This window comes from Trachemys scripta, chromosome 3 (genome assembly GCF_013100865.1).
Source record: "Trachemys scripta elegans isolate TJP31775 chromosome 3, CAS_Tse_1.0, whole genome shotgun sequence".
NCBI classification, from domain to species: Eukaryota; Metazoa; Chordata; order Testudines; family Emydidae; genus Trachemys; species Trachemys scripta.
The window spans coordinates 96145659-96159108 of NC_048300.1; the positions used below are offsets into that span (position 1 = coordinate 96145659).

Consider the following 13450-nt stretch of genomic DNA (forward strand, 5'->3'; position numbering starts at 1 on the left):
GACATTGAACATACTCATCTGCTACAAGTATATAGCTAGTACAAAAAGTACTCTTAACAGAACCTTGCTGTGTCTCAATGTCCACCATTGGGACCTCTGAGGTACACCTATACTCAAATTTATGACTGAGAGTTCACAGTAGTTCAGTATTAGCCTACCACAACTCCAAACCCGCATCCAGTAAGAACTATAAATAAAAATAGCTGTTAGTAATTAATCAACTAGCAAACAACAAGATGAGGAAAATAGAAATGAACCAGCAAATTCAGTGGTTGCTCTAGCTAATGGAAAAAGAGGCACTACAGAAGGATGTGTGACTGGGGTCTTTTGTAACCATGGTTTAGAACATTTAGATCTGTGGATGTCAGACATATACACTAAAAGTTTTACTGCTTTGAATAACTCTGGGTCTTGAGACATGACAGGTGACTTCCTAGAGTGGGGATATGCACAAACTTTTTTCCCTTATGAAATTTCATTTTTTTTTCCAATTGCAAGCCCTGGAACACGCACAAAAATAATGTAATGCTTTCATTTAAAACATTAGTTTGAATATATTGCTGACATGATTCAACAACTCATTTTTACAGTGATCTCTATTCTGAGCATGTGATGTAATATCTAACATTTCAACACTGAAAATTTATACATTAGATGTATTGACATACTATTCTAATGATCTACAAAAGGTATTTCTTCAATAGGTACACTTCTAATAGACAATACACTTCTAATAGGCATTTCTAATAGACAATAAAGAGGTGTATTCTAATGGCCTGAGCACAGAACATAGTACCATAAACCAATTTCTAATCCCAGATGAAACATTGTGCTTTCTCTGTCCATTTGGGTAAACTACTTAATCTCTGGTGGAGGTTTCCTGCCTATAAAACATGGATAACTTAGCAACAGAGGGTCCTGTGGCACCTTTGAGACTAACAGAAGTACTGGGAGCATAAGCTTTCATGGGTAAGAACCTCACTTCCTCACTGACTTGCATCTGAAGAAGTGAGGTTCTTACCCACGAAAGCTTATGCTCCCAGTACTTCTGTTAGTCTCAAAGGTGCCACAGGACCCTCTGTTGCTTTTTACAGATTCAGACTAACACGGCTACCCCTCTGATACATGGATAACTTACTTACTAACCTCACAGGAATGTTACAATAATTAGTAAATATTTACACAATCACTGTAGATTAAAAGACTTGGGTAAGTGCTAATCATTATTAATATTATTTATAACTGTCTTTGCATTGTAATGCATATAGATGTATTTTATAAATGCTTGTATGCATGCACATTTAATAAATTGTACTATTTTTTAAAAGAAGAAAAACCACATGTAATTACTAATTCTTTTCCAGAACATTATAATTGATGTTGGGGTTTATTATGAAACCTATTTCACCTTTAAAAGAATGCTGAAACAAAACTTGACAGACAATAGCTACAACAGATGTTATTGTTCCAGTCCTGTCCCTCACAGAGATATAATAGTGGGGCAGAAGCAGTAAGGAGTATTCCGGCAGAGTAAAGCTACAAAGAGAATGGGTAAAAGTATAATCTTTACAGAACCTACCATTAGGGTACGGAGTTTCACAGAGGGTTAGAAAATCAACAATAGAATAATCCATTTCTAGCACAGCAGTGCTTTTCCCATGCATGACTGTTAAACAGGGTCTTCTTCCTACAGTATCATAGGACAAGCCTCCCGACAGAATGATAAAAGGCTCCCTGGAAATAAAACAGGCATTTATGACAATGAAAGGTACTGAAAAGGAAAGAGTGATCAGTTTTCCCATTGCCCCATAATATGACTTCAAGAGGACACAACTAATGGTAGATACATTTAGTGTAACTGGAAATAGCTATCCACACAGTGTGTACTCGGTCTGTAGCTTTGACTATTGATGGAGGTCAGAGTTAAGTGCTACAACCTGAGCAACTGAAGGGGAACGGATTGTCAGATGTCAGAGACTAACATTTTTTTTGGTTTTGTTAACACCACATAACAATTTCCTGACACAGGCTTGGGAGAAGAGTTCTCTGCAAAAGACATTGTCTATGTCCTCTCAGTTAATGGCAGAGCCAGTTCAGATGCGCTGTCAAACATCTAGTTGCATGGACATCCCACATCAGAGCTATCAGAGATGAGTTGAAATAGTACTATGATGTTTACTGCTTAAATCTCCTTATTGTGCAATTTGGAGTATGAACTATTTTGTGCTTACAAAGCTCTGTGGTCATAATAGCTTGAGCCCTTTGAAGTAACAGGATATCTCCTCCTTTATAACTGCCCTGCCTGATAAACTTCACAGATGTCCCTTTCTTTCCAGTTAGCAGAAAACCTTTATCCAATGTACCCCTAAATCTCTACAAACACTCACCTATTCTGAGTACTTTATCTCTTCTGCCCTGTAGCACATCACATAAAGCTCAAAGATAGTATATGGATTTGGGTTAGGAATCAGAGAGAAAGTTGCACGTTGAATCTTATTAGCACTTACAGAGTAGTTCAGGACCCTGATCCAACAGTTATGCAGGGAGCCCCTGATTTGCTAGAACCAGCACTGCTTGGGGCGAGGGGGGGGAGGGGCTAAGAATACTTGTACTCCAGTTTTTTTAACTTGCCAGCAAAGACAAGACTTGATATTCTTAATATTTCCTCATAAGAACGGTCATACTGGGTCAGACCAAAGGTCCATCTAACCCAGTATCCTGTCTTCTGACAATGCCAGGTGCCCCAGAGGGAATGAACAGAACATGTAATCATCAAGTGATCCATCCCGTTGCCCATTCCCAGCTTCTGGCAAACAGACTAGGGACACCAGCCCTGCCCATCCTGGCTAATAGCCCTTGATGGACCTATCTTCCATGAACTTATCTAGTTCTTTTTTGAACCCTATTAAAATTAAAAATAGAAAAACACAAACACAGCAGCTTCCCCTGCCCTCTCTTTTTAAGTCAACTTTAGGAAAAAGGAAGTGTTGTAATACTGAGGGGCTCATAAACCTACCCCAATTGTAAGCCTAATTGTGGGAAAGCGAATAAACATTTATAAAATGTTCCAATCACCTATAACAACAGATGTTGATAGGTACCAATGAGATACAAAGACTGAATTAATCCAAACAAAATATATACTAATATAACTCAAGAATGGTGTTAAAATGATGTTTGGTAAACAAGATAAGTGTGGGACCGGATATCAATTAACCAAAATTGGTGTGTTGGAAATTAGGCTTAATTGGTGGACAAAATAATGAGCAAATGAGCTATTCCACCCATCACTTCTTTTTGGGGTCCTTAAAGACTTTGGGGGAGAAAAATCTAACCAATTGTTAGCTGAGAGATGAGTGAACCAAAACAGGCAAGCTTCACCATCAAGGCTGCATAACACACCCTCTCCTGGGACCCCAGGATCCACTGTGGCAGTTAGCCCTTTGTTGTCCTAATCTTGAGAGAAGTCCATATGAAACCAAAAGTCAGAGAAAGGAATCCAGAGGACACTGCCACCTTCACTGGCTCTGGCTAAATCCCAAACATCACCTGGGATGTAAGACTGATTCCTGTACCATCCCGCCCCCTTCCCAACTGTGTCATTTTCCTTCCCTACCTTATTTCTTCTCTTTCCTATCTCTTTGCATTTGTCTTCTGTTTAGTAAGAGTCTGGCTTAGCTAGTAAAGACTGTATATTTTGCAACACTGTTGTGAACCTGTGACCAAAGCAGCAATTCAAGACAGTGCCCTAAAACAGACAAATGCAGGTACCAGTTTGCCAGGACTTGCAGTGGCTGATCAGAATGTGTGCTGGGCCTGTGTTTCTCCAGCAGTGAGGCTGCAACTCACTCAATCAGCCACAGAGGTGGAAGCTCAATTTTTGTTGCTCTTTTCTTTCCCCTTTTGTGTAAGCTTCTCTTGTTTTGTTTTCTAGGAGTGGGATCAGACGTTAACAGTAGCAACAGCATCAGCCCCAGCCCATCTCAACTAACTTCTCTTATCCCAAAAGGTCAGTTATCAACATATTTAATACCATCTAAAAAACTTGTTAGAAAAGGTTTTTTCTTCCTTCCTCTACAGCTAAAAGGAATAATATGAAAATGAAAGCCTTGCTTCATACCTTACTTTTCAAAAGCTTTCCCTCCCCCCCCCCCGTATCTTTAATACATAATTAAAAACAATTTTTAGCTATGTGTTTGCCATAGGACTAAGCAGGCTGACGTCACTGTATTCCAATATCCAAAGCCTTTTATAACTGTTTAATGTTGTGCAGTGACAGTCACATTAACACCTTTAACTCTCTGGGCCAAGTTAGTCCCCCCAAATTAATAAACAACAATCAAATCTCAAACCAGATGATGTACTGCTGACCACCCACTGGTTAAAAAAACATTTTTCTCCCTTCCGTATGGCATCATGTTTTGAACTGTGGAACTAAGTGCTTTAAGTTTCCCTTCTTCCTAAGTATCATATATGGGGCTCTATGAAAGGCAGGACACTGTACCTGAAATACTAATAGATCTACTGTGGTATGGTGATGTTGCTAGCTTATATTCACAAAGTATTTCAAAGTACAGCAATATAACTTAATAAGAAGGAATAAATACTTGTTTTTCTCTTACATTCTGTAGAATGGCAATAGAACAGCAATGTTCTCATACAATTATGGAACATCAGGTGCTTAATATGTAGGTGATAGAAGGTCAAAGAACTTCATTTTAAATGAAATGGAAATTGATTAATTGACTACATAGTAAGCTAACGTACAAACTGTATTACTTGAGGAAAAGTTATACACACTACATTGAGATAATATTAGAGTACATTGCATTTACTGAACAGGCCAATGCTGGCAACAAAAAGTTTGTTACAAATAGGAAATAAAAATATTTAACTTTTTTTTAATGTAATGCATAAATATTTTAGAGTGATTTTGGGAGTAAAACCACAGATATTTAGGATTTTCAAACATGAGAACATTTTTTTCCTTCAAAATGCTGACAACCCTTTTTAATTTCAGCAAAAGCTTTCCACCTGTATCCGAGGACAGAATATTGTCCAACCATTCATAATTCAATGACACTAACACATTGTTAGGTATACTAATCCATAAAAATACTGGCAACACCAATACTGGCAACACCACTACTGTAATTTCAATTTCAATAATTGCTTCATTATAACAATTACATAGGTGATTAAAAATCCATTTAGTTGTTTTGTTATTTACATCTTTAAAATAATACAGTTAATTTTTAACACAAATATGCAAAGTGGTCTTGAATTATAGAAATATAAGGTAAACCCATTTCTCTAATTGTTTGTGATTTTTTTTTATTTGAAATGACAATTTAAAAATCACACTTTTTTAAAACTTACCATGAACATCTAAGTTAACTATAGTGTAAAAGATGAACAAAATATTTTACTATTTCTCAATTTGTTTTCTTGGTGTATTTGACAGTATAATGTTTAGCCAAGTTTCAATGTTTTACTTGTTTGGGCTTTTCACACAGCTACAGGAGAAAAATATTTTGAAGATAAAGTATGATTATAAAATACAAAAATGGCAGCAAGATTTAAGTGGAAGTATATACCAAAAACTACTTGTAGGCTATTTCTTAAGTGGACATTTTAAAATTTTGAGTTGACAGTGTCCCTTTAAATAAAGGCCCACAACAAAAACTTGAGTATTGTAAAAACATTCAATAACTAAATAAATCTACTAATGCTCTCTTCAAGTTGCTGATTCTGCCTTTTATGATTGTTTGATTAATTATAATAAAAATTAATAGCTTTTTGAAACAGAGTTAGCTCACCTGATCTAATTCTAGCCATAAATCAGTTTTATACTTATCTGGAGATGGTGTGACTATCACGTAAATTAAATTCCTACTGCTTAATTAACTTCTTTATAGGACTGAACAAGGCAAAGAAATTAGTTCTGCTTCATGGAAACATTTACTCTTCCCATTGGGAAAGCAGATTATGGACTTTCCATTGAATTACTGGAAAGTGTTTTTTCACCTATATTACAATATTTTATATTTTTACACACACACACACACACACACACACTTTTCTAAGTAAATATGCATAAGTTTACATTTCATTCAATAAAATTGCAAGAGTGAAACAGTTGAATATGTCTAGGAAATGGGATACTTTTTCTTTCTTATTCAACCATCATCAAAATCAGCAATAGTTTTAACACTAGATACAATAAATCCCTTTGAAAAAATAAATCACACTAGATTGTCAACACTTTCTTGAAGGAAGGCAGATTGATGGCTTCTCTTACTTCAATATGGCCACTGCTCAAGAAACCATAGCTTGGCATGGGCTTGGAGCTACAAAGAGAAAGGCACTGCAACATGCAACTTTTAGACACTTTGAAAAATCATTGAAATCCAAAAACCCTGGGTTAGGTGCCTACGTGCCACACACAATGCATAAGTAGAGATAGGCATCTGAAAATGGGATCCACAAAAACCAACAAGCCAGGTGGGATGCTGCGTAGGTCAGTCAAAGGGAGATGCTGAGGAGAGGAGTGTGTCTTAAATCCTGTGCCTCTCCCAGAATTAGATACTTAAGTGAGAGCTGAAGGGAGGCACCTATCTTTGTTTGGGATCCACAGCCAGGAACCTTCTCTCTTGGAGGCAGACACCTATCCCGTTCTTGCAACAGCTTAGATGTCTGCCTCCCTTCACACAAAACTGCCAGGGTGGGATAGATGACAGAAGTGGCCTCCTTTATAACCTTTAGCCCAGTGATTAGAGTACACACCCAGGATATGGAAGACCTCAGTTCAACTCCCCCCTCTGCCTGATGAGGAAAAAGGATTTAAATAGGGGTTTCTCACCTCTTAAGTGAGTGCCCAAACCACTGAACTATGGAATATTCTGATATGGGTCTCTCAGTCTCTCCTGCTGAAGCCATTCCATTTTGTATTAAACAATTACATATTAATTGGGCTAGAGACAGAGAAAGGATGCCTCTATAGTCCAGTTCTGAGCATGCCTAACGGATCAGGCCACACAGGTGAGACACATGTTACCCTGCCTATCTTAACCTAGTTTGAGGATTGCACTGTGTCTTAGGCATGAGATAGTGTCTGGACATCTGCCTGACCCAGCAGCGTACAGGCCCAGAGGCAGAAACCATTACAGCAATAACTACGGCCCTACCAAATTCAGGGTCCATTTTGGTCAATTTCCCTGTCATAGGATTTTTTAAGTTGTAAATTTCATGATTTCAGCTATTTAAATCTGAAATTTCACATAGTGTAACTGTAGGGATCCTGACTCAAAAAGGAGTTGTAAGGTGGTCACAAGGTTATTGTAGGGGGAGTTGCAGTTCTACTAATCTTACTTCTGCACTGCTGCAGCCAGCGGCGCTGTCTTCAGAGCTGGGCAGCTGGAGAGCAGCAGCTGCTGGCCCTGGACCCAGCTCTGAAGGCAGAGCCACTGCCAGCAGCAGCACAGAAGTAAGGATGGTATGGTATGGTATTGCCACCCTTATTTCCATGCTCCTGCCTCCAGAGCTGGACCCTCAGTCAGCAGCCGCTACTCTCCAGCCACCTAGCTCTGAAGGCAGCAGCGCAGGGGTAAGGGTGGCATGGTATGATATTGCCACCCTTACTTCTGCACTGATGGTGGGGGGACGCACTGCCTTCAGAGCTGAGTGCCTGGCCAATGGCCAATGCTCTCCAGCCACCCAGCTCTGAAGGCAGCACAGAAGTAAGGGTGGTAATACCACAACCCACCTAAAATAATCTTGTGACCCCTTCTCTGCAACTTCCTTTTGGATCAGGACCCCCAAAGTGAGAAACGCTGGTCTCCTCCGTGAAATCTTTACAGTATAGGGTAAAAGCACACAAGAGACCAGATTTCATGGTCCGTGATGCATTTAGGGCTCCTCCTAACCCTATTGGTGCCCAAACTCATTCAGCATCTCCTATTGCTAAGGCTGTGAATTTGGTAGGGCCTTAGCAATAGGAGATGCTGAATGAGTTTGGGCACCAATAGGGTTAGGAGGAGCTAAGTGGGGGTTTTGTGGATCCACAAAATTTAGGCACCTAAATCCCTTGATAAATCTGGCCCACTGACTAGCCTGCTACCACCCTGTAAACCCAATCTTCCATTTTTTGGTTAAGATTATTAAAAACATTGTAGCAAAACATCTCTCACATTAGATACTACAGTGATAAGCTCAGTACAAAAACCTATCTAGAATAGAATATAAAGTAGCTGTCTCAGAGCTCTGTAACCATGGTCAATGTTTGTACCAACCTGGGTCTGGGACAGAGAGAATGCAATAGTTGTATTGGTAACTCTCTTCTTGGTGATGGAGCCGATATCATTAAATCTATCAGCTGATCATGAGATGATTTTGACTAGTTTGTGGATCAACATGATTAAACCCTTTCCTTATATGTAATGTATTCTCAGAAGGCAGTGCTGACAAACTCTTCCTCTCTGATAGTGTGTGTGTGGAGTTTTGCAGGGTTTCATTTTGTCTCCTGTCTTGTTCAACATTTAAATGGGGCCATTGGGACAGTTAGTAAGGAGACATGGCTGCAGTGTTTTCACTATGCTGATGACATTCAGCTTTATGCCTAGATTTCATCTGACCTGGCCAAAATAGTTAATAGGCGCACACTGTGTCTGGACGAAATTGGTAAAGATAAGAGCTAGATGAGTGCTTAATACAGGCAGTACTGATCTGATTTTATGTTTTATTCTAAATAGGTTCTTTTGCCATGCTCATTGTCATAGAAACTAGACATCCAATAGCACTCATTTAGTAATATGACTAACATCTCACATGTGATTCGTTCCATTTCTCGTCCTCTCTCTGGGGCAGAACTTAACATGTTATCATCACCTTACAAGCCCTGAAATGCTCACTGGCTGAGGGCCGACTGTAATACACGTCTGGCCTGACACACTCATTACCCCAACACACTGTTGTCATAACATGTATATAAAAGGTGTCTGGTAAAGGTATCATATGTTCCGTAACTGTTGTTCTTTGATATGTGTTGTACATGTTTCTTTCACACTTGGTGTGCGCAACCTACGGAATCAGAAATTTTTCCCGCAGTAGTACCAGTTGGGGCTGCTTGAGTGCCCTGTATTATTGCGCAGCACTTTGTCCCAATATAAAAGGACCCAGCTGCCCCAGAATGTACTCTGCTCCTTCTTGCTGGACAACTCTACTGCAGAGAAGTAGGAGCAGGGGTCATGGAATGGACACACATGCAACACATCTGGAAGAACAACAGTTACAGCAGGTCAGTAACTGCTTTTTCTTCTTTGAGTGATTGCACATGCCCACTCTACTCTTGGTGACTCACAAGCCATAAAGCAAGTGGAGGATCGGAGTCTGTGTGTACACAGACTGGAATACAACTCACCCAAATTTAGCATCGTTTCTATGAGTGATGGCATAATGGGATGCGACTGTGTGGACTGCAAACCAAGCTGCCACTCTACAAATATCCTGGATAAGGACTTTCGCAAGAAACGCCACCGAGGCTGCTTGTGATCTTGTCAGATGTGCAGATACTTTGCTTGATGAGAAAATGCCAGCCAGTTCATAACATACACAAACAAACACAGGATGCTATCCACAATGAAATTCTCTGTGAAAAGTGTGGGAGAACTTTTATTCCTGTCTGCGATGGACATCAATAGTTGAGCTGACACATGAAATTGTTTAGTCCTGTGTATGTAGGACACCAAAGCCCTTCTTCCTTGTTCATCTCTGTTGAAGTGCTGTGTCAGGTAAACTGTAGGTAAGTAAATGGACCGCTTAATACAAAACTAGATACCATTTTAGAGAGAATTCTTGGATTATGGTGCAGATATACTTTGTCCTTAAAAGGAAATTGTATAAGGAGGTTCAGATATCAAAGCACGCAGCTCAACCACGCTCCAGGCTGAAGTGATGACTACCAAAAAAGCCACTTTCATTGATAGATCTAGCAAGGAGCATGTTGCTTAAGGCTCAGACGGAGGCCCCATAAGCTTTGACAAAACTAAGGTGAAGTCCCAGGGAGGACCAGGTTATCGAATCTGTAGATACAGTATAACATTTCCAGGCTTTTCAGAAATCTGATTGACGTACCGCTAGAAAAAATAAAATGGTTGTCCATGTGGGGTTACAAAGATGATATTGTTGCCAAGTGGACCTTGATAGAACTATTTTGCCCAATTTTAATGTTTTAGGTACAATAGATAGTCCAGACTATGCTGGATTGAGGACTGTATTGGTGAAACCCTGAACTGACAAGAGCAAACGGAGAATCACTTACACTTGGCAATGTAAGTAGCCCTGGTGGAGGACTTTCTATTTTTTTTTTTAGCAAAAAATCTCAAACTTGCTCTGAGCAAGACTCCTCTCTAGAATTTAGCCATGAAGCCTCCAGGTTGTTAAATGAAGTGCCTGCATGTTCAGGTGGAGCAGCCAACCGTGATTCTGCAAAATTAGCTCTGAGTCCAAAGGAAGCGATATTGGAGGCTCCAACAGATCCAGGAGAGTGGAAAACCAGTGCTGCCGGGGCTACTAGTATAACTTGGGCACTGTCCTGTTTGATCTTTAGCAACACTCTGTGAAAGAGTAGAATTGGAGGGAAAAGCGTAGCAGAGCTTGTTCGACCAGGATAGTACGAAAGCATCTGTGATGGAATATGGACTACGACCCTGTAGGGAACAAAACAAAACTGATGTCATTTCCTATTGGTTTTGTTGTGAATAGATCTCTCTGGGGAGTCCCCCACTTTTGGAAAATGCATCTGGCTATATCTGGGTGTAGATCCCACTTATGGTGACTTGTAAATGATCTGCCTAGGTGGTCTGCAAGCTCATTTTGCTCCCATAGAATGTAAGAGGCTTCAAGATTGATTGAACTGGCAATGCAGAAGTCCCACAGGTGAGCTGCCTCTTGACAAAACAGGGAAGGGCTCCTCTCTGCCAGTTGAAGTATAACATTGTTCTCATAGACCACAGCAGCAAACAGATTTTTCCTTTGATCTGAGATAGGAAAGCCTGACAGGCTAAACAGATAGCCTTTGGCTTCCTGACACTGATGTGTACAGACAGGTCCTGGGAGAACCATAAATCCAGGAGATATGTGTCCATCAACAATGTCAGTGAAGGCTGAGGGCAGACAAAGGGAATGCCTGCACTTACACTGATCAGGTCTGTCGACCAATCTAGAGAAGTCAGAATGTGAGAGGGCACATACAGCACATAGTTCAGAAGGTGACGACTTTGCAAATAAATGGAGGCCAGTCAACTTTGAAGAATCCTGAGATGGAATCTGGCATGCTGGGCTATGTATATGCACAAGGCCATATTCCCCAGGAGCATCATACAGGCTTTTGCTGTTGTGACAGGGTGAGCAAGCTGAGATCTGCAACAAGAGATTGAATTGTTTGGAACCATGCCTCTGGAAGAAAAGTTCCAGCACGAATAGAGTACAGTACTGCTCCTATAAACTCTATCCTCTGACCTGGACAAAGGGTAGATTTTTCTAAATTGACCAGCAGACTCAGAGCCTTCATAGTTGACTGAATGAGAGACACACCGGATAGTGCCTGAGCCCTGGACCAGTATCTTACTAGCCAGACACCCAGGTAAGGATAGATTTGTACTCTTAGTCTCCTCAGAAAGGCAGTTACCACTACCCTATATTTTGTGAAAAACCAAGTAGCTGCTGACAGGCCAAGAGGCAGCATGGTGAACTGGTAATGAGACTGTTTCACTATAAATCTGAGACACTTGTGACCTTGATAAATCGCCACATGAAAGTAGGTTTTTTTTAAATCAAGGGCTGCATACCAGTTTATAGGATCCAGGGATGGAATAACAGAAGCCAGAGTGACCATGCAAACAAACTGTATTTTTTCAACATCTGTTGAGTTGGCACAGGTCTAAAATTAGTCTGAGACCTCCCTTTCCTTTCTGGATTAGGAAATAATGGGAATAAAACTCCTTCCCTCTGACATGCTGGGGAACCTCCTCTGTGGTTCTCACAGAAAGGAGAGATTGCATCTCCTGGAGGAGGAACTCCTCTTGAGAGTGCTCCTTAAAGAGGTATGGGGATGACCCTTCAAAGGCCAAGTCTAGAATTGTTTGTTTGACCTTGTGCAGAAGCCCTGAAGTCTGCACCTAAAAGCTCCTGTGCATGGAAACTAAAGAAGACACAGTTATAGCAGCCAAGTCCAAGTTCTCATTACGAACTTCCCTCATCAGCTAAAGAGGAGAACCCTGGTTTCGCGTCCTCCAGCAATATGTCCTTAAATTTTAACATGGCATCCCAAATGTGAAAATCATAACTCCCAAAAGAACTTGTTGGATGGTAATTCTGAGTTCCACAACCACAGCAGAATAAACTTTTCTACAAAATAAATCAAGTATTTTAGCATCTTGTGACTTGGGGGTTGCTGTCTGCTGACCCTGTCATTCTCTTTCCTGGGGAAACTGCCTCATCATGAGAGGACAATGATAAAGCCAGCACAGGTTGAAGGTGCCCCTCTTCTGTTAGCTGCCGAGCATGCTCCTCCTGAACCTCCTTTTCCTGCTCACCACCAGTCCCAGTACTGGACTCAAACAGGTGGTCCCTGGTCGGTAGACTCTCCATGCCTCTCCAAGGACACAGAGCAGGAACCGCTCATGTAGGACCTGGAAACTGGTGGAATTACCATGGGTTCGAAAACGGCCACTGGATGGGGCTGGGCCCTAATAACTCTCTGGCCAAATGCCTGATCCCATTCCAGCTGGAGAATTTCAAGGCAACCCAGGGTAGTAATGCATCGGTTGGGAGTAGTGTGACAGGCTCCAAGACTAGGAAACATAAGAGCCAATCTCAGATTCAGAGGAGAACAAAATCACCATCTGCTGACCCAGGGGGAGCTCGCTCCTCACAGTGCCAGAGACCAGTGCTGAGTCAGTGAAGAACCAACATTGCTCTGTCTGTACCATTGAAGGGTAAACCGGCGTGAAGTCTGAGGCACTGAAGGACATCAAGGTACCGAGTACTGCACTGACGATACTGGTAATGGGAGTACTCTGTCTGCCGGTACTGGGAGTATTGTATCATGCACTGTTGGGGATACCGGTACCAATAAGCTCAGCAGAAGTCTCACCACCACAAACTCCTCCAGCGTGATGGTCTTGGGTTGCTGAAGTACCACAAAACATAGAAGGTGCCACTTTGGGTGCCTGCCTCGATGCTGGCATGAATAATGCTAGTTTTTGTAGTTCTCTTTCTGAGAAGAGAAATGTTTGGATTTTGGCTGCACTCTACTCAACCACATGCTTAGTAAATGTAGGTATCAGTGATCCTCCTCTCAGAGTCTCTAGAGACCTTATGTCTCTTTTTAGACAGTGAAGAGGACAAGTCATGCCAGGTCTCAGATTGCATAGAAAATGTACTCCTAACT

At 41.0% G+C, this 13450-nt stretch overlaps 1 protein-coding gene across 7 annotated transcripts in view; it reads right to left on the reverse strand.

Annotated features, from left to right (window-relative positions):
- STXBP5 (syntaxin binding protein 5) overlaps positions 1-13450 on the reverse strand; it is a 174179-nt gene that overhangs the window by 63814 nt on the left and 96915 nt on the right. For all 7 annotated transcript variants that reach the window (XM_034765460.1, XM_034765459.1, XM_034765465.1 and 4 more), the window contains exon 10: positions 1580-1734. In XM_034765460.1, coding sequence (XP_034621351.1) covers positions 1580-1734 — 155 coding nt within the window. The remainder of the gene's footprint in view (positions 1-1579; positions 1735-13450) is intronic.